The 20,127-nt window shown below is 58.4% G+C and overlaps 2 protein-coding genes across 8 annotated transcripts in view; one reads left to right on the forward strand and one right to left on the reverse strand.

The window, feature by feature from the left end:
* MCF2L (MCF.2 cell line derived transforming sequence like) overlaps positions 1-20,127 on the reverse strand; it is an 89,260-nt gene that overhangs the window by 65,625 nt on the left and 3,508 nt on the right. For 4 of the 6 annotated variants that reach the window (XM_045162495.1, XM_045162496.1, XM_045162494.1 and 1 more), the window contains one exon: positions 19,286-19,458. In XM_045162495.1, the coding sequence (XP_045018430.1) occupies positions 19,286-19,454 (169 nt within the window). In that variant the 5' untranslated portion in view covers positions 19,455-19,458. Of the gene's footprint in view, positions 1-121; positions 248-19,285; positions 19,459-20,127 lie in introns of those variants that run through there. The other 2 variants (XM_045162506.1, XM_045162500.1) reach the window with 1 other exon arrangement.
* LOC123328937 (proline-rich protein 2-like) lies at positions 119-1,718 on the forward strand. 2 transcript variants are annotated; one of them, XR_006543941.1, is made up of 2 exons: positions 119-250; positions 1,482-1,718. XR_006543941.1 is itself a non-coding variant. In XM_044927065.1 (2 exons), the coding sequence occupies exon 1, from the start codon at positions 180-182 to the stop codon at positions 1,038-1,040; it is 861 nt and encodes a 286-aa protein (XP_044783000.1). In that variant the 3' UTR covers positions 1,041-1,068; positions 1,482-1,718. The 2 variants fall into 2 exon arrangements, 1 of the variants encoding a protein (XP_044783000.1); XM_044927065.1 differs by having other exon boundaries at positions 180-1,068.

Genomic DNA, 20,127 nt, shown 5'->3' on the forward strand with positions numbered 1-20,127 from the left:
CCTGTTACCTCCGCTTGGAAAAAGAAATGCAGCCCGCCACCCAGAAACCAGGCGCGTCTCCCGAGACTCAGCACATGATGTCAAGCTCAAGAACGGGCTTGGGGCCGGCGGCTCCTCCTACCAGTGCGCTTGGAAACCGCATTCAATCTCTGCACCATTTCCTCCAGGGCCATCTCTTCATGTCTCAGCCAGAACCTCATTCTCCGCAGCGCAGAACGGTCCTGCAGCCCGGGCTTCCTCTGCACCAGAGGTGCTTCGGGGGAGGGGAGGCGCTGGGGAGGGGGCTGCCGCGCCGCCTGCCCGGGATTGGTCCCGCCGAGGGGGCGCGTGGGGGGGCTGCTCGGCGGAAGCGGAAGCGGTGCGCGCCCCGCGTCTCTCCGCAGCTACCTGGGCACCCAGCGAGTGCACCCCCGCGCGGCGAGCAAGGCGTTCCACAAGTGCACCCCCGGGTGCAGTCACCCGGGGCCCCCGCGCGCACCCGCGGATCCTTCGACCGTCCCGCGCGCGCTCCCTCGCGCCGACCTGGGCCCTCGACCAGTGCACCCCGCGGCCACCTGGGAGCCCCGCGGACCGGCGCACCCCGCCGGGACCTCAGCCCGCAGCCCGGCCCACCCCTCCAGCCCCGGGTCTCTGCGCCCTCCCCGGAGCGGAGCGGGGAGCCGCCGAGGCGCGAGTATGGAGCCTGCCCGCGGTTACCTCCGGCGGCCCCCGGGCAGGTGCAGAGGCCGCAGCAGCCGGGCGCGCCCTCCCCGCGCCGCCGCATGCCGCCCGCGCCGCCCCCCGCGAGCGGGTCGGTGGGTTCGCGGTGGTCCGGTGGTCGGCGCCTGCCCAAGGATGCGAGGCGTAGGAGGGAAGCGCGCGCCCAGGCTCCAGCCCCGCGATCTCGCCATGCTTGGCACGAAGCCACCCAGTGCATTCTACACCCCGGCGCCCTGCAGAAGCCAGTCATGCGTGTCCCCGGGCCCAGCGCCATTTCCCAGGGAGGCGCGAACCCTGTGTGCGCCCGGACCCTGACGGGTGTCTTCCCACCGAGGGGCTGACCTTACAGATGGAGTGTTTGAGGAGCAGGTGCCTGGTTCCTTAAGTGGTTTGGGAAATTAAAGTGGGCAGCTCACGTCAACACAGGGTGTGCCCACATCCCAGTTGGGGGTGGTTTGGGGAGGAAGGTGGCAAGCCCCCAAGGGCTTGTTGACCCCCGATGTCCAGGTGCACTATTAGCCCCCCTCTGTGCTTCGCCGGCTGACCAATGTTCCCTTCATCTAAGGTTCCCACTCGGTCTCTCTCAGCTTCCTTCCTCTCTGTGTCCTGGAGCACCTTGCTCTGGGGCATTTCAGGGACCAAGCAGCCAACACCACGGCTTCACGGCGGAGTCTGCTGGCCTCCATGCCGGGGTGTTTGCTCCAACGGTCTGGATGTCATTTTGAGGGTATTCTGTAGCCGAGGTGAATGTGGAGACCAGCCGGTCACCCTCTCTGTTGCAGGTGGGCCTCGTTCAATCAGTTGAAGAGGAAAAGACTGATGTCCTCGAGGCAGAGGGAATTCTGCCTCCGGAAGGGCCAGATTCAGCTCTTCCCGGTTCCCACCCTGTGGCTGCGCTGGACACCTCAGACTTACGGCCTCCACGATCCCCTGACCGTCTCTCCCTCCTTCCTTCCCCCTCTCACTGAGTCTGTATCAAACTTTTACTCTCTGTTTATGTTATAGCACACTTGGGGCTATCCTGCTACAAAAGTCACTTACTACTGACTGAAGTGTAGCAGTCGTAAAATCCCATCAGACACTATGTAGCACTTCTGTGTTCCAGGGACCCTCCTAAGTAGCTCCTTCCTGGTGTGAACTGATTTAATCTTCAGAAGGATCTAGGAGGCAGGCTCTGTTTCTACCCTGTTTAATAGAACACTGCACAGAGAGATCCAGTAACTGCCCCAGGGCACACAGAGGTGCTGGAGGCAGGGTTCAAACTCACAGGTGCACAAACACAAATCTAAAAAGCAGGCTTTGCTTCAGGGAAGCACTGCCCTGTACCAGTTGGCACGTCAGCCCCCAAGTCTCTTACAGTTCAATAAAGGACAGTTAGGTAACGGCCCAGACACGACCCCGCAGAGAGAAGCTTCGCCTGAGTGTCCCAAGGGTGCGGGCTCATCTGCGCCACTGCTGGGCCTCCCAGAGAGCAGAGGCGGCGTGGCGCCCAGGTGGCGAGGCAGAATGCAAGATGATCCCTGGCTACCAAACACATCCTCTTAGCAACCGTCCCGGAAAGTCAGCCTGAAAGGGAGGTGAGAAACAGGAGCGCTGAAGGGTGCGTGTTGGGTCCGAGGTGGGGGCTCTGGGGCAGGCAGAGACGCCCGCCAGGCCGGGGTGCAGCTGCGTCCTGCACTAGAGGCTCCCGCGTGGGGCCAGGGCAGCAGAGGAAAGCAGACGCTCTGAAGGAACCCGCGGCCGTGGACAGGCAGCTTCACCTGTGACCGCAGCTGTGCGCCCGGGGAACGGAGCCGGCGTCCGTCTGAGGAGGGCATCCTGGGGATCTCAGGACACACCCGCCTCTCAAGGGCATCTCCCCCCAGGTCCTGCTGAGCAGGCCGTGGTGGGTGGGGAGGGGGGGTCCCTGCCCCCCAGGGGCCCCTGGGATAAACCCCTGGCAGCTGCCTTCCCTCTATCTCAGGCCCAAAGATGCAGACAGAACATTCAGAAGATGAAAGGCAGAATTCACCTGGCTGCAAGGACAGAGGGCAGCTGTGGGGCGGCCAGGACAGAGCGTGAGGACCGCTGGGTGGTGCTCAACGCTGCGGACGTCAGGGACCAGACCAGGGGAGGCGCCACCTCACAGCTGCCAGAACAACCTCAGCAGACAAGCGCTGTGGGAGGCAGAAAAAGGACCCCCGTGCACTGTTGCTGGGGGTGTAAATCCACGCAGCCACTATGGAAACACCGAGGCGATGCCTCAGAAGACTGAGGACTGCCCTATGATCCGGGAATTCCATTTCTGGGCATTTTCCGGAAAAAAAAAAAAGGCAAGAACATTAATTCAGAAAAATAAAAGTACCCTATGTTACCTGCTGCAGTATTTACAATAGCCAAGGTACGGGAGGAATCGAAGTGTCTGGCGATGGATGAATGGACAGATAGGGTGTGGTGCACACACACAGTGGAACAGTGCTCAGCCGTAACAAAGAGTGGAGTGCAGACGGTAGTCCCGTGCAGGGACCCTGGGGTGGCGCTGAAGAGCCGGGCTCCAGCGCGCAGCATGGGGACAACATGCAGCAACACAGCCCGGTGAGGTTCGTTACGAGGTCAGTGGTAAAGTTCTCCCCACAGAAAGGGAATGGTGACTTGCTCACCGCGGTGCCCACTGACACACACGTGTCACGTTGCCACCTAAACTCACAGGATGCAGAAGCCAGTTAATTCCACCTTGTACCTCTGGGGGGGGGGATGTGCTTATGAGAGAGGCCAAAAGGGCTTCCACACAAAAGGGGTAAGGGGCCCCCCAGCCGAGCTGCGGTGCAGAGGCTCCAGGAGAGGCAGCCACCGTCGAATCGGCTTCAAGTGGGGTCACATCGGTCCCCACGAGACAGCCCAGCAGGTCACCCACAGGAACGCATGTGTGTCCCGTCCCTGCCTGTGCCCTGCCCGTGCCCTGCCCCAGGGAGATGCCAGAGAAGAGCACCCCGTCCACCCCAAGACGGCAGGGGGCAGGTGCAGGGGGGTGGAGCCGGACGTTTCAGATCAGGACGGAGCCCTGGAGACGGGACTGAGGCTGATCTAATGGCCAACACAGGCATGTGCTGGACTCAGCAGAATGTCCCCAGGAGGACCCCCTGCAGGAACCGAAGGGACCGGCCCCGGTCCTCAGGCCCGCGGGATCCCGGCCCAGTTCAGCCTGCAGACTGCGCCTTGTCTCACAAGGCCCAGGTCAGGCGTCACCTCCGCGGGCCGGGGGCCTATGTCTCCAGCTTTGCCTTTTGGGGCCGAGACAGGCCCTACATTCCTGAGGGCGGCAAGGGACCCAGCAGGTGTGGGTTCTAACAGGATATGCAAAACTCAGGGTGCTTCCCCACTGGTAGTCTTCCCCTCTGCAATTTACAGGGTCTTCTAAGGGCAGTTTCACAAGAGCCTCCGGTCCGAGCAATGCTCCTGGGCTGGGAGTGGGCAGGTGGGGACGCCCCCCCAGGAAGGGCTACACCGCAACTCAGCCCTGCTCTGCGGGGCTGCAGGCGCCCCATGCAGGACAGGATCTGGGGGATCCCCAGCGCTTCCCCCTCCTGCTCGCAGGGACCTGGAGCATCAGCCTCCTTGGGTTCTGCATTTATTCTAAGGGTGTCAGCAGACTGTGGTCCGGCCCAGCTGCCTCCCTGCGGGCTCCTTCACTGGGTCCCCAGGGCATCAGGCCCGCACGTCTCCTGGGGCCCAACCAGCCTCCAGGTCAGAGAGGCTCTGCCCGTTCAGGTGCAAAGCGGTCATTACGTCTCCCACGTGCCCCAGGCAGCTTGGAGGCTACAGGACGCAGGGCCCAGAGCTCAGAGACCACAGAGACTTAGCTCCCGCTGTCCTGGAGGCCAGACGTCCAGGACCAAGGGGCCAGCATGGCAGGGTCTGGAGAGGAGCCCCCAGGACCCCTCACTGCAGCCTCACATGGGAGGCGGGGTCAGGGACGCTCTGGGGCCCTTCTCCAGGCACTGATCCCATTCTTGGGGCTCCACCCTCATGACCCCAGAGGCCCCACCTCCTGAACACCACCACCACGATTTCAACATATGAACTTTGGGGGACACAAGCAGTCTGACCCCAGCACACTCCCCTTGGCCCTGGAGTCCTTGTCCTCCTCACATGCACCCTCCCCTGCAGTCCCCCGGCCCCTGCGGGCCTGAGTAATAAACCTCACACAGTGGGTCTCGCAGCCTTTGTCCCAGGCTGCCTGCTTGCATCACTCAGCCTAACATCCTCCAAGTCTGTCCACGTTGTGACAAAAGACAGGATTTCCTATTTTTAAGGGTGGATGTCTTAGGCAGGCGTTGCCTGGGGACGTGGGGTATGTGTGTGTGTCCCAGGTGTCCCCTCTGCAAGGCAGGAGTGGCCTTGGCCACCTTCCTGCCCCAGACGCAGGGGCTGGAGCAGAGAGTGGGAGACCCAGGGCCAAAGGCCAGAAGGAGCTGGCAGGGGTGCCGGCGGGGCATTTCTTTCTGTTGCTGAGCTGTGTTTGAGGTCTAGGCGCAGGGGCTGGAGCAGAGGGTGGGAGACCCAGGGCCAAAGGCCAGAAGGAGCCGGGGGCGGGGGGAGCAGGGGGGGCATCTCCTTCTGTTGCTGAGCTGTGTCGCTGAGCACGGTCTGAGGTCGAGCTGGTGAACTCTGAGCCCCCACCAGTGCTCTGGGCACTGACAACCTCACCAGGTGATAAGACAAACGTGGGAAAAGCTCCAGGGTGGAAGCAGCTCATGACTTCCCATCCACCGAGCAAGGCCAGGCGGGCGGCCGAAGGAGACTCAAATGGCCCCGTCAGGAGGGCATTGGGCACGGCATAGTCCCCTGGGTGGGCAGGCAGCCCCCTCCCCAGCCCTGCCAGCGCCTGCTCCCCGTCCAGGGCGCAGCCCCACTTCCGCCCCTTCTCTGCCACTGAACCTTGTGTCTCTGCAGAGGTGAGTCCTTGAGACGAGCTCACAGCCCCCGTCTTAGGCTCCCACGGCCCCCCGGACCGTCCGCGGCTCCATGCATGTCTGCTGGTGTCCACCTTCACCTGACCCGGAGGAGACGGACACCAAGGCCAGACCCCCTGAGGACGGGTGTCTGGTGGCCAGCCCTTCACCACAGAGGTCACGGCTGGAAGTGTCCCTTCCACCAAGACCACACAGAGTAAGTACAGATGCCGAGACAGGGCCCTGGCCAGGCGTCGCAGCCCCCGCCCCCCAGCAGGGAGCAGGGCCCCAAGAGGGGGCACCCTAGCACCCACCCGCACACCCAGGGCACCAACTGCCCAAACGAGGGCACCTGCTCCCCAGGCGGCCATGGCAGCCGCCTGCCTCCTGAGCTGCCCGCGCCCTGTGGTGGAGCTGAGATCCGCAAGAGGAAGCCACTCACAATAGGGTCACGGGGGCAGCGATAAGCAGGCTTCTGGGCCGGGCTGACGCACTCGGTGCTGTTTATACCCCTGCCCCAGGGACTCTGGTCCAAAACAGTAAACCCGGGAGAACATGCCAACCTGTGATCAGGAAGCTGCTTTATTACTCTGTTTAGAAGATTAGTAGCGACAGCTTTAACTCTGTATCACACACGTTCAGATTCTCCCCACCCAGCAAGCCACAGAATACCGAAGCCCCAGGCCAGGAGGTGCAGGCCCTGAGGCTCTGCAGGGGCTCGGGGGCCACGACGGGGCCTCAGTGCTCCCCCGGATGTGGCCACATGGTCAGCAGAAAGGATGCAGGGAGCGGGCTACTCGCTGAGGCTGCAGGGAGGAACCGGGAGGCTGGCTGAGCTGCACACAGCAACACCGCGGTGCCCGCCGTGGGAGAGGGGAGGGGCAGTGGGGGAGGGTGGAGCAGTGGGAGAGGGGAGGGGGGAGTGGGGGAGGGGAGAGGCAGTGGGGGAGGGTGGGGACAGTGGGGGAGGGTGGGGACAGTGGTGGAGGGGAGGGGCATTGTGGAAGGGGCAGTGGGGGAGGGGAGGGGCATTGTGGGAGGGGGAGTGGGGGAGGGGAGGGGCAGTGGGGGAGGGTGGGGACAGTGGGGGAGGGTGGGGCAGTGGGGGAGGGGGGACAGTGGGGGAGGGTGGGGACAGTGGGGGAGGGGAGGGGCATTGTGGGAGGGGGAGTGGGGGAGGGGCGGGGGCAGTGGGGGAGGGTGGGGACAGTGGGGGAGGGCGGGGCAGTGGGGGAGGGGAGGGGCATTGTGGGAGAGGGAGTGGGGGAGGGGAGGGGCAGTGGGGGAGGGTGGGGACAGTGGGGGAGGGTGGGACAGTGGGGGAGGGTGGGGCAGTGGGGGAGGGTGGGGCAGTGGGGGAGGGGAGGGGCATTGTGGGAGAGGGAGTGGGGGAGGGGAGGGGCAGTGGGGGAGGGTGGGGACAGTGGGGGAGGGGAGGGGCATTGTGGGAGGGGGAGTGGGGGCGGGGAGGGGCAGTGGGCACTGTAGCTCTGGCACAGCCCATGGGGTCCCGCACAGCAGGAAGCAATTGCCTCGGAACTGGGCTGGTGACTTGCCCACGCTGAGTATTTAAGCACAGCTGATTAACTGCAGAACTGTCGTGTTTTCAAGCCTTAACCTGGAGGCAGTATTTTCCAAGGTTCAACAAACAGCAAGGTCACTGAAATTGAGTTAATCTGCCTTGACACCTATTTACACGTGTGGATGTGAACCTATAACTCCATAGCAAGTATTTAATTGAAGCCAGTCAATGTCACAGCCATCTAAAAGGAAAGCTCTTCCCCCCAACCCCCCTTCCCACTTCAAGTAAGATTCTATGTCGGGCACAGCGCTCGTAACACGGCCACACATGTGGACTTGCCGGCAGTGAGGGGCTGGGCTGTGGGTTATTACCCTCCTTTTTAGAAGCTGACTGCAGACTCACGTGCAGCCATAAGACATCCCTCGAAGAGACCATCCCCCAGTGGTTACAGCCTGTGGAGCTTCAGTACAGCGTCACCCAGGGCTCCCCATCCCACACCACCCGCCTCCCACCCCGTCCTGAGCCCTGGCGACCACTGCTGCCCTCCATTTCCACAGCGTCAAGAACGTTCCCAAGTGGATTCAGCTCGTAACCCGGTGGGGCGAGCTCGTTTCACTCAGCCCGGCTCTCCGGAGCTTCATCGGGTGGCCCGGTGCCCGTCTTGCCCCTGTTCTCACTGAGTGCCTGGCGCTCCACGGCGTGGATGGACACAGCTTTTTCCAGCTGTTCACCCGTTGAAGGGCATTAGTTTGGGGCTACTATGAACAGAGCTAATACAAACTCGCGTGTGCATGAGCCTGTGTGAACGCTTTCCTTCCTCTGGGATAAGTGCCCAGGAGTGCAACTTGCTGGGCTGGGTGAGAGCTGTGTGTGGTGGTGTCTTCCTGGCAGGCAGTTTCCAGATGGCTGTGCCCCTGAACATTCATCGCCACCAGCACAGAGACCGACTCCTGCACCCCAGCTTCCAGAGCTGCCACTGCTCTTCACGGCAGCCCGCGCGACGGCGTGCGGGGGCGGCTCGCAGAGGCTGTGCTTCCCCGACCCCCTTTCATCTGCCATCAGCACCTCTTCACTTCTGTTTTCCACTTTCTGCCAGGGTTGTTTGCTTTTCTACTGGTGTGCTTTGAGGCTTTGTGGTCTGGGAATATTTTCTCCTGTCTGTAGCTCATCTTAGCGGGGCCTTTGGAGAGCACACATGTTTCATTTTGATAAAGTCTAATTTGCCATTTCTCCTTTTATCCCGTCTTTGGCATCAAGTCTCTGCGCTCTTCATCTGTTCCCAGGTCCTGAATACCATCTACCATATTGTTTCTGAACTTCTACAGGTTAAGTCTGTGGCCCATGTTGACCCAATCTTTGTATGACGTGTGAAACCGAAAGTCACGGTCTTTTGTTTGTTTGGTTTTCCCTCTGATGTCTGACGGCTCCAGGCCACTTGCTAAAAGGCTGTCTTTCCTCCACTGAGCAGGCTGTCCACCCTCGTTAGGAATCAGTGGGCTTGCTGTCTAATTCTCTCTTCTCCACTGTCTTCTGTCCTTCAACCGACTCCTCCCGTCCTGATGACTGTGGCAGAAGAATCCTTGGTATCACAGTAACTTCTCCTACTTTCTTCTTATTCAAAATGTTTTAGGTATTCTAGCTCTGCTGACTTCCCACACAAACTTTACAAGAGTCTTGTCTATATCTATAAATTTTTTGTTGTTGAGATTTTGATAGGAATTCTGCCCATTGCTTTGGAGAGAACTGACATCTTTACTATATTAAGGTGTCCGATCCGCAAACAAAATGTGTCTCTCCGTTTATTTAAATCTTTGAGTTCCCTTGTCAGCATTTTCTAGTTTTCAAGCTCTGTTCATGGTTTTTGGAGCTGCACCCAAGCATTTCATTTTGGGAGCATGTGAATGGCATTGTATTTTTAACTTTGCTGTCCGTCCAGAGAAATACAATAGATTTTCCAGTGTTCATCGTGCATCTTGCAGCCTTGCTAACCTCACTATTAGCTCTAGGAGTGTTTCTGTAGAGTCCTCGGGATTGTATAGTTAGATAATCGCGCCGTCTGTCAATACGGACTGTTTAATTTTTCCTTGCCAATCTCCTTCCTTTTATTTCCTCTTCCTGACTCGCTGCACCAGCTGAACTTCCAACCCGCTGCTGAGAACACGGCTCCCGACCGTGTGGGGAAGAGCACAGCTCTGACCACTCCTGCGTGGCAGCCGCAGGAGTTCTTGGTGAATGTTTACTGACAACTTAAGGAGGCTCTTCTGTATTCCTGTTTTTCTAAAAGGGTACTGAATGTTGTCAAACACTTTTTCTACATTGATTGAAATGACATGTGATTTTTTTCAGTTCATTAAAGGGTGGATTACATTGGTTAATTTTCAAATATTGATTCAGCCTTGCATTCCTGGATTAAATCCAACTTGGCCATGGTGCATAACCCTTCCTATCCGTCGGTTAGCTGTTTGCTAATATTTTGTTATGGATTCTTGTACATTCATGAGGGATGTTGGTCCATAGTTTTCTCTTGTTTTTGTCTAGTTTGGGTGTCAATAAAATACTTGCGTCATAAGATGACCAGGAAGAGAGTGTGAAGAGCTGGCGTTCTTTAATGCCTGGTAGAGTTCCTGAGTGAAACCATCTTGATATTCTTTTTTGAGAGTTTTAAAATTATGAATTCAATGGATGTAATAGCTTCAGACTATTCAAATTACCCTGTTTCCTATAGAGTGAGTTGTGGTAGTCTGTGCTTTTTAAGACATTTTTCTTTGTCTCTAGTTTTCAGACATCTGACTATATGTCTTGGTGTGGTTTGGGGGAAGTTTATTCTAACTGGGGTTCTATCACCTCCTTAAATGTTTGGGTCTGCATCTTCGGCAGTCTCCTGCCTTTATTTGAGTATTTTCAGTCCACCCCCCTTCTCTCCTGCAACTCCAAGGACAAGAAGGTCAGGTCACGGAGAGCTGCTCAGGTCCCCAGGCTCCTGGCTGTCCCTTCAGCCTCCTTCCTCTGTGGTGTTCAGGGGGTGGTTTCTGTCATTTTATCTTCAGATTCACAGATTCTCCCTGCTGTCCTCTCCCTTCCATTGTCGAGCCCATCGACTGGGATTGTTTCTTTCATTGCTGTATTTTCATTTCTGAAATTTCCATTTTCTTCCATCTTCTATTTCTTTGCTGAGATTTCTCAGTTTTCCCTTTTCCAGCGAAGCATCCTGTGCCAGCGGCTTCGACCTGTCTGTCTGTAGGATGGTCCTGCCGCCTCTCGCATCTATGTTGACATCTCTTGCCTTTTCTCTTTCAGTTTGGGTCCTCGGGGGAGACGGCAGGTCTGGTGGGGAGTTTCCAGCTGCAGGCCCCCCAGCGCCAGCCTGGACCACTGTGTCCTTCCCAGGCTGGTCTCCTCCATCTCAGAGCCTCTCACCTCTCTCACGGGTACGATTCAGGGGTCTGTCCTTAGGGTGGGACCAGGGAGAGGTCCGCCTGGCCTGTCTCCCCGTAGTGGTCTTTCGTGGGTTAAGTTTTAAAGTGACCTCAGAGCACAGGCATCTCTTCTGATCCAACAGCCCTGAACACACACCTCCTCCGGCCCTGGGTGAGTTCATTCAGAAAAACTCCAGACAGCAAAGGGGGCTGCCTCTCAGTTCCCACATAAGAGGGGCCCTGCCCTGAGGGGGGCTGACCTTGACCAGGGCCCTGACCTCGCTGACCTTAAGGAAGCCTCCGGCCCACGTCACAGCAAAGTCCCAGGAGCTGGGACAGACACGGCTCTCTTCCCCTGAGCGGCTGGAATAAAGCTGTGACCTGCCTCTCTCGTCTGCTTCCGGGCCTTTTTCACAATGTTCCGTTTGTTTCGGCAGAACACGTGCACTCACACAGATGTAGAGTCTACCGATGTGTCTGCTGGCAGGGTATCTGGCTAGTAATCAGGCTTCTGCGGGCCACAGCTGTGTCTATTTTACTTACTTTGAGAGTAAAGCTCCTGTCATTTTTATTGGAAGAAGAAGAAAAATGATTTTAGGGACATCTGTTGGAGGACGTCGGCTGGCTTTCATTAGAGACAGTTCACTGGGGAGCAAAATGTGCCTGCTTCCTTCCTGACACTTCAGATGAAAAGGTGATAAAATTGTGGCATCAGTCATGAGAACCTCGGGAATCTCAACAAACACAGATGGCACGGTATTAACATTTCGAGGAGAAGCCCCCTCAGACCATGATGCCAGGACCAGAGAAGGTAGCCCCCAGGTGAGCTCAGGTACTCTGCAAGGAACAACTGCAGGTGCCCACCTGGCTGGACCCACCTGGAGCCGCCGGAGGGGTCCTGGGTTTGAAGAATTAAAAACATGGCAGATAGCCATGCCAGCGAGCCACGGTCCTGCCAACGCACACGCCTGGGCCTCGTCTTCTTAAGTCTAAGAAGACGGTTGGCACCAACCCAGTTACCTCTTTTAGCCACCGCACGTACTGTGTGTATAAACCTGCCAGACATTTTCCATCACAGCCCGCGTGCAGCATGAGCCAGCATCACGCCTGCTGATGACCTGCCCGCGCAGCCGTCTCCATGGGCTCCTGCTCACACAGCGCGGCCCCAGCCGAGACGACAGTGCAGACGACCTGCCCACGCAGCCGTCTCCGTGGGCTCCTGCTCACACAGCGCGGCCCCAGCCGAGACGACAGTGCAGGATGCGAAGCTGCGGTTCCCGCCTGCAGACGCGTCACCACAGCTTCTAACACACCTCGAAAGAAGAGACCCTAAACACAGAGGGCAGAATCACCGTCTCCCACGAGAAGCACTTAGAAGGAAGACTTCAACCTTCAGAGCAGTGTGAGGTTTACAGGAGAGAGGGTACTGGCAGAGCATCGCCACTGCCCCCCCCAATGGCATGGTACCCACGCTGTGATGGACGGACCAGTCACATCGCTGTGTTACTGTTAACTAGACCTTCAGTTTTTGCCACAGCTCAATCTCCGTGTCAGCAGTTGTTGAGTTTGAACAAACCACGATGTCACGTACCCACCATTACAGAATCGTGGAAGACGGTTTCACTGGCCTGGAGTTCCTGTGGTCCCCAGGCTGCTCTGATGTCACACCCCGTGATGTGGCCCCTCCCGGGGGACACAGAAGGAGGCACAGTGACCCACCCTCACATCCTGCTTGCTCGCGCTCCATCCCCCCAGTTCCCTGGCCCTAACCCCACACCTGCGATGCCCACGGGGCCTGCTGCAGCCTGAAAGGAAACACAACCTTAGAAACACACCCATCAGGAAGGCATAGCTGCCTTCCAGGTTCCCAGAGACAAGTTCTGTTCTGAGAAGCTCCCTGGGGGGTGTCATCAGCCCCAGTCACCCAGACCAGGGACCATGCCCACTTGCCCCACAAAGCAGCCCTGGGGCCTCCAGTGTACTTGGTGGGGTCAGCGACTTAGCGACTAAAAACAGCAGCAGCAACACCTCATTTTATTGTGCTTTGCAGATACTGCATTTTTTACAAATTGAAGGTTTGTGGCAACCCTGGGTAGTCAGAGGATAATTGCCATTTTTTAGCAATAAAGTATTTTTAAAGTATACTTTTTTCATTCAGACATAATGCTATATTACACACTTAACAGACTGCAGTAGAGCATAAACATAGCTTTTACAGATACTGGGAAACCAAAATATTCACGTGATGCCCCTCACTGAGATACTCACTGTATTGTGGTTGGCCTGGAGCTGAACCCACAATATCTCTGAGGTCTACGTGTATGCAAATTATGCCTAAATAAGCTGATATGTGCTAAGCTACATTCACATGCACACTGGCCCCTCCTGGAAGGTGTCCAGCTTGTCACGGGTCCCTTTCTCCTACTTTCCCCGCAGCAACCCAGAAGCTGACGGAGAAACTCACAGAGTGCTGGGCTCACCCAGGAGCCACCCCGAGCGGAAGGGTGCTCTGTGTGCAAACTCTCCCGCGTGTGAGCTCGCCTGCGTGTGGACTCACTCGGCCACGTGTGAACTCACTTGCCCGCGTGTAAACTCACTCGCCCGCGTGTGAACTCACTAGCCTGCGTGTGAACTCACCCGCGTGTGAACTCACCCGCGTGGCTCTCGGGTTGGTGCAGAAGCCCATGTCTCAAGGCCTCCTGAGACCCTCAGTCCCCTTGAGAAGGAGACCCAACTCCCTGCTCCTCCAAACTGAGCGCTCAGGCGTCCTGGTCACTGACCCCCTGCATCCCTCAGTTTCAGCCCTGAACGGGAGGCACGGTGGTCCAGCCTCGGCGGCTCAGTTGCGCCACCTGTTGGCCCGAGCGCGGGCGGCAGAGGAGCTGGGGGTCACGTGACCGAGCCGGGGGCACCGTGTGGACACGTCCCTCCCGCACCCTCGGGACACTCTTGTCGATGAAACTCGGGTCCATGTGTCCGAGCCCAGAAACACCGCACAGTAGACAATGAGTGGGGGCAGGGGGAGCGACTGCCCACAGGAGAGTCAGGAGACGTCCGGCTGTCACGACGCAGGTGCTGCTGGGGCGAGGGTGCTGCCCACACCCCAGCAGGCGCTGGGCGGCCCGCGGCGGGGAGGACCCGGCCCCAACCCCCGGCTGCCGAGGCTGCGAAACCCTGGGGACCTGCGGGTCTGTCCCTGCCCCTCCCGCCTGGTTCCGGGGCGCAGCCCTCCAGTGACGGACGACGCCATGGCAGTCCTCAGAGCAGAACACAAGCTCTCTTTCTGCCGTTCAGCGAGGTCCACGGGTGCACTCGGAAATGCAGGCTCAAAGGTGACGCTTTTCTTCCACGTGCACGACGGGCCTGGGGCGGCCTCCTCGGCCCCTGACTGGGGCTCCCACCTTCAGCTCCCGGGGCGGCCCAGGGATGCCCGCCCCCTCCAGGAAGGCCCCCCACAACCCCCTACCCCTCCTTCTGCACTGCTCCCTGGAGCGAGCAAGTCTGTCTGCGGGACATGTGGCCAGGCTGTTGCATAAGCCACACAAAAGTGGACGATTCATGCTAAGCAGTGGACACCACGATGACAGAGCTGAGGTCAGGAATGCGGTCAAGTTTCAAAGGGGCTGTTTTTGTTTAAACAAAGGCCCTTTCCTCCGAGACACTGGCTTAGGTTCCGGGATCTGTGGTCACAGCCCTGCGGTGGACACGAAGCTCCTGGGTTCACAGACGCAGAGCCACAGCCGACAAAGGCCCTTTCCTCCGAGACACTGGCTTAGGTTCCGGGATCTGTGGTCACGGCCCTGCGGTGGACACGAAGCTCCTGGGTTCACAGACGCAGAGCCACAGCCGACACCTCCCGGAGATTTTCCAAATAGGCGTTGGGAAGACACTTTACTCCTCCCAAAGACGAGGCTGACCCGCCCGCAGCTTCCCTTCTGTGTTCCCTCCTCTTGACTCCTCTAGAGCCTTTTAAACAGGAGTTTGAAAGAGTTAGCTTCAGAGAAACTGTGACCTCAAGCAGTAACCGTTGTCCTGCACGCGGGCTAAGAATTAAATATTTACAGCCTGCATTTTGCAGAAAAACATCTAAGAAATGATCTCCTAGGGCAGCTGAATCACAAACATTTTCTAGCAAAACATTTCAGATTATTTTCAGATTAGGGGAAAACTTTTTATCAATTTGAGGAAAATGACAAAGCACCCACAAGTTTCCTGCCACCAGGGAATAAATCACATGCCGTCCCGTTGCTTCCTTCTCTCCCCAAAAACACCTTCTTCCAAACAACCAGCGTTAAATCTCGGCTTTCACCACAGCCTAACTGCACTACATGAGGATGACCAGCAGGAAAACCACGGGAGCCCTGGGCCACCTAACAGAGCCCCATGGGCCCAGCGGCTTTGACAACAGGGTCTGTTCTCACGGAGCCACCAGCCGGAAATCCGAGATCGAGGAGCCAGCAGGCAGCTTGTCTGAGGCCCCGAGAGGGCTGGCCAGCTCTCGTCCAGCTCCGGGGAGACAGGGCACAGGGCAGGGGAGGAGCCCGCTTACATCACTGTCTTTGTGACCCCCGTTCACAAACCCCGGGGTCCCCTGGCCCTTGGCTAATGGACGACATGCTCCCCAAGTGACTCGAGTCGGCGAGTCCTTCACCCTCTCGCTGACCACACGTTTGTAGCGAGTGAGCATCTGCATTCTTATGAGGCCCCCGCCCCTCAAGCGTCCTTGTCATCTGCACCCACTGAGGTCTGCGCCTTGTGCTGTGAAGGTCCCTGGATTTGACAGACATACAGTGTCCCGAGTCCACCTCCACGGCTGTGCAGACCGGCTACCCTGCCCTGGGGTCCTCTCTGCTCGCTTCCTTTCTGTTCTGAACAGCATCACCACCCGGACAGACCATGGTTTTTTTGTTTATCCGTCACCTGAGGCAGGGTTGCACCAAGTCTGGCAGCTCAGAATAAAGCTGCCCTAAGCCCCCGGGTGTGGGTTTTGTGCAGCCTTGAGTTTTCGGCGCGTCCTGGTGAATACGTAGGCTGTGGGTCGTGTGGTGAGTTTCGTGTTGGAAGAAGCGGCTTTGAAGTGGCCTCAGGGTCTCGCACCCCCAGCTCACTCACCCTGACAGGCTCCCGCGGCTTGGCATCCTGTGGCAACATCCAGCAGAGAGGACGTCAGGAAACTGGGCTCCCGAGGAAAGGCAGGCCCGGCAGGAGGAAGCCAGCAGGGCACGGAGACCGTGTCCCCGCCCCGCTGTCCAGGGGACAGTGGACACGTCCTCCGCGGATCCCGACCCGTGGCTGAGGCCCTACCTGCTTCCTGGGCTCCTGGGTGTTGAAGAGTTAAGCCGGGCACGAGCTCTAGCTCGGCACCCGCTGTTTCCTGCAGAGATTTTGCTAATGCGCCTAAGAGCAGGCGCAGGCTGACTGACAGCTCCGTGTCCCACTTCCCGGCCTCCGGGCAGGCCTGCAGCACGGCGGGCCGGCCTGCTGACGCACCTCAGCCAGGAAGGCAGGCAGCCCGAGGTCGCGGCCGGCACGGCCCCCAGCGGCCCCGAGTCCAGGCGCCGGGTGCCTCCAGGGGCCGGCAGCCCAGAGTCGCTGCCGCAAGGCCGCTCAGATGGCGCCCTGCAGCCGGCAGCGGTCAGCACCGGAGAGCGGGAGCCCCCGCACACACTGGCCGGGGTCTGCTCAGGCCAGCAACCCCCTTCCTGAAGCCAACTCGCGCGCACCCCCGCCGCGCGGAGGGTCACACCACTGCCAGGCTCTTTCCAACACCCATCGGCTCCCGGTGCCAAGTGCAAGCCCGCGAGGCCTGTGAGTGCTCGTCCCACACACGCGTCAGGAAAGGCAGACGCCGCGCCTGCCTGCTGCAGCCGCGAGAGCGGCTGAAACGCGCTCGGAGCAGAGTCGCTACAGCTTTTTTGTCAAGAAGGGAAAAAAGCCCCAGATTTACTTGAAAAGGTGAAAACCGCTCCTTTACTTTTGGGTCTGGTAACTGCTGGCCTGGTTGGATAGGAGAACCCTTGTCTCCAAGAGGCCCCAGGGACGCGACTGCACCCGGAACTGGCCCCGACTGAGCTGACCGACTGCTGATGACGAGGATCGGGGTCCCCACCACACAAGTGACGTTCGGGGGATCTTCCGTTCACAGCAGAGGCTTCAGACACGGGAGCGGCGGAACAGTACAAAGCCCGCGGCCTTCACGCACGCCCCGCCCCGCGTCTCTCCCCCGACGTGTGATCTCAGGCGAACCCAAACACCCGCGTTTGTCTAAACACAAGCACGGGACAGCCAGCAGCTCTGGCTGTAACGTGGCTCGCAGCTCTGCATTCAGACGCCAACTCCGACTTGAAGCCCGCGGGTTGTTGGCGCCGGGTCGGCTGGGTGTCTGGCTGCTCCCCTGGCCTGCGGGTCCTCCTGGGGACCTCTCTTCTCCACAGGGTCTCTGTGGGTCACGAGCAGCCCCCCGCGGCCTGCAGCATGCCCCTCTCGCACCCCAGGGCCCCATCCCGCTGCTCCTCGAGGCTGTGCTGGGTCTTGGGCCCTCAGGCCCCGGGGCAGCCCCCTCTGGTCTTGCTTTACCACGAGGGCCCTGCTTCCCCATGAGCCCCTCCACCCCAGCTCCCGCCCACTGACCTGTCAGAGCTCTCGAGCCAGCACCTGGCACTGCACCCCCAGCCTGCAGGTGACCCCTCAAAGGCCCAAGCGAGCCCGGCCCTGCCCACACCAGCCCGGGGCTGCCCTTGGTTCAGAGCTGCGTGCGCTCAGGACGCCCAGTGGACCCCGCCTGCCCGACACCTCCATCTGCGGACAGAGGGCCCGGCCACCCTCCATGCGGGCTGCAGGGCCCCGCTATCCCGTCAGCCACGCCCCACGGTTCCTGCTGGGCCCGCAACACGCGTGCCCGTGAGTGCCCGTGACCAACCACGCATATGTGCAGGCGGCCCCCCCTACACGTGGCTCATGCAGCTGGTGGCAAGTCAGGGCTCACCTGTGTCTGCACCACACGAGACAGGAGAGGCGGCCCCGTCCGCTGACCTCAGATGTGAGTCCTGGAGACCCAGTCCCCCCGCCCGCCTCCCGGCCACAGAGGCAGGTAAGCCAGGCCTCCTGGGCCTGCTGGCTGCACCCCCTTCCCCTTAACCACCCAACTCTCCAGGGGTCCCGACTGCCTTCCTGTTTCCAACCTCAGAAAACGAAAAAGGTCCCAGCTGCAGGGGGACAGTCAAGAGAGGGGGCGAAAGTCATGACAGAGATTTCAGCCACCAGGAGGCACGGTGTTTCTACAGGGCACAAAGCTACCTGGCAGGTCTGCTTATTTAAGAAGAGAAGGAACGTGAATGATGAGAGACGCGTGGGTCAGCCAGGCCTTGCTCCCTGAAGGAGCAGAAGTCATGCAGAGACATCACACGGGTTGTTGGGCCCTTCGAGGTGTGGAGAAGAGGAATACTGCACCTCAAATCCATTTCACGGTCTACTTAATTTCATAAGCAAACAATTGCATTTCAGAGTTGCAGGTGGTGCTGACGAAATGAATGAATGCTACCTCCCAGAGCGTGACTGAAGACGTCGCCAGGCTGAATGTCCAGATCAGATTTCAAAGCAGGCAAAACAGGACCACGAACAGAGACCACAGGGAGACACACGCAGTAACAACTGCCGCTGAAACCTGCAGTTTATATGCTAGTTTTTCAAGGCAAAACCACAGCTTCTAATATTTTTGGCATGAAAATAGCGTTTTAAAATAAACACTGCAAAACTAGACCGGATGGTCACCTTTCAGAATACATAATTAGGAAAATACATAAAGACTGAAAGTCCTGCTGTGCAATTTCATATATTTCAGGCAAATCTTAGTCAAGTGGTCTCTATGCACATGGAGAGAGAACAAGAGAATGAACAGCAGAGACCCCAAGTCCACGCCGACGCGGGTCAGACAGAGACCCCAGGGAGGCAGCGGGGCCCGAGGGGCGGGAGGTGATGTGAGAGCGCGGCCTGTGGGGCCTGTAGGCGGAGGTGTGAGGAGGAGCCGAGGGGGCTCCGGGCGCCCCCGGCGTCGCCAGGTAAGGGGGGCACCCAGAGCCAGGGGCGCCTAAGGACCCTGAGGGGCTGGCGCAGCTGCAGGGCGGCTGTGGGGCGAGGGGGGTGGGCTCTGCAGCCCCTCTGGATGCGGCTCCTATGAGAATGAAGACCCTGGGGGCAAGGGGAAGACAGGAGTGCTGGAGCCACGCGGGAGGGGGTACAGGGCAAGGGGGCTCGGGTGGGCTCAGGAGGGACACGCTTGGAAAGTCAGTACAATTACTTAAAAACTGGCTTCTGGAAACAAAATCCACAAAATCGATCTGTGAGCTAATCCAATGAAGAAAAAGAGAAAGTACAAATACTCAAAGTAAGAAATGAGAGGGGAAAAATGTCTTGGAATAGACGAGTTTAAAAATCTTCTTACAAGCAATTACTTTGTATAATTATGTGATTCAGTTTGAAAACCTGGTAAAGTGGAGCCCTGGGCTCTAAACCCAGACGGCTTCCCGAGAGCTCACCAGAGCCAGCCTCAGCCTCACTGCCAGGAAGGCAAATGGGCAAGCATGAGGACTGACGTCTCACCCATGGGCCTGGGCCCAGCTGGCCCGCATGTGCAGGCGGCCCTGGGGCCCCGGGGAGCTGCCACCTAGACCTGGGACGCTGGTCACCCATCCGGATCCCAAGGAGGCAGCTGGCCCTACCTGCAGGTGGGGGTGGCCCCTCCGGCGGGTCTGGAACAAGCCTGATGACGTCAGGGACGTCCACCCGAGGGTCGCTGTCCTCCTCTTCGGCCTCGTGGGACCCTCGCGCGGAAGAAGCATCGTCGCTTCCGGTTTTCTGGCAAAGGATGAGCCTCCAACAGTCGAACATGAGTCTGCAGAGTGAAAAACAGACCTTAGAAGGAAGACCAGGTCACACTGCAAAGACATCAGCCGTGCTTCCTCGAACAAAACCCAATCACCAGGCACAGCTTTTGGCAGTGTTTATTCTGAAATGGATGTGGGATATTTAAAATTCATTCTTCTCCAGATAATTTCTACTGTGTCCATGTTCAGGTAAACAAGTGGTCTCCTTTTATAACACTGGAATGGAAAAAAGCATTGCACAAACAAAAATATTATTTACTTCTGCTGCATAAGAGAAATAAAAACCTAGATTTTCCCTTGACATTTGGGCTCTTGTTTCAAGGACAAAAATGCCCCTGGTTCTCCTGGTTTCAATGTCACAGTAAAATTCACTGAACTGGCAAACCTTCAAAACCAATGCCGCCTGGGCCGGAAACATCTCCAATCCCCAGGTAAAGACTGCTGTCCAAGGGCCAGGACAAACACTCAGGTCATTCCTCCAGTGGAAGTCTGGAAAGAAACTCGAATCAAGTCTTTGGGAGGCAACCTTGGATTTAAAGAGACAGCGAGTGACTACATCTCGACAGAAGCCAGGTGACGTCATCTGCCTGCGATGCTCACCCTGGGAGGTAAGCTCCCACAGCCCCCTCGCCAGTCTTTGGGCATATTCATGGCTCATTATGGCTTCCCAGGTGGCG

Source organism: Bubalus bubalis, chromosome 13 (genome assembly GCF_019923935.1).
Source record: "Bubalus bubalis isolate 160015118507 breed Murrah chromosome 13, NDDB_SH_1, whole genome shotgun sequence".
In the NCBI taxonomy this organism is placed as follows: Eukaryota; Metazoa; Chordata; class Mammalia; order Artiodactyla; family Bovidae; genus Bubalus; species Bubalus bubalis.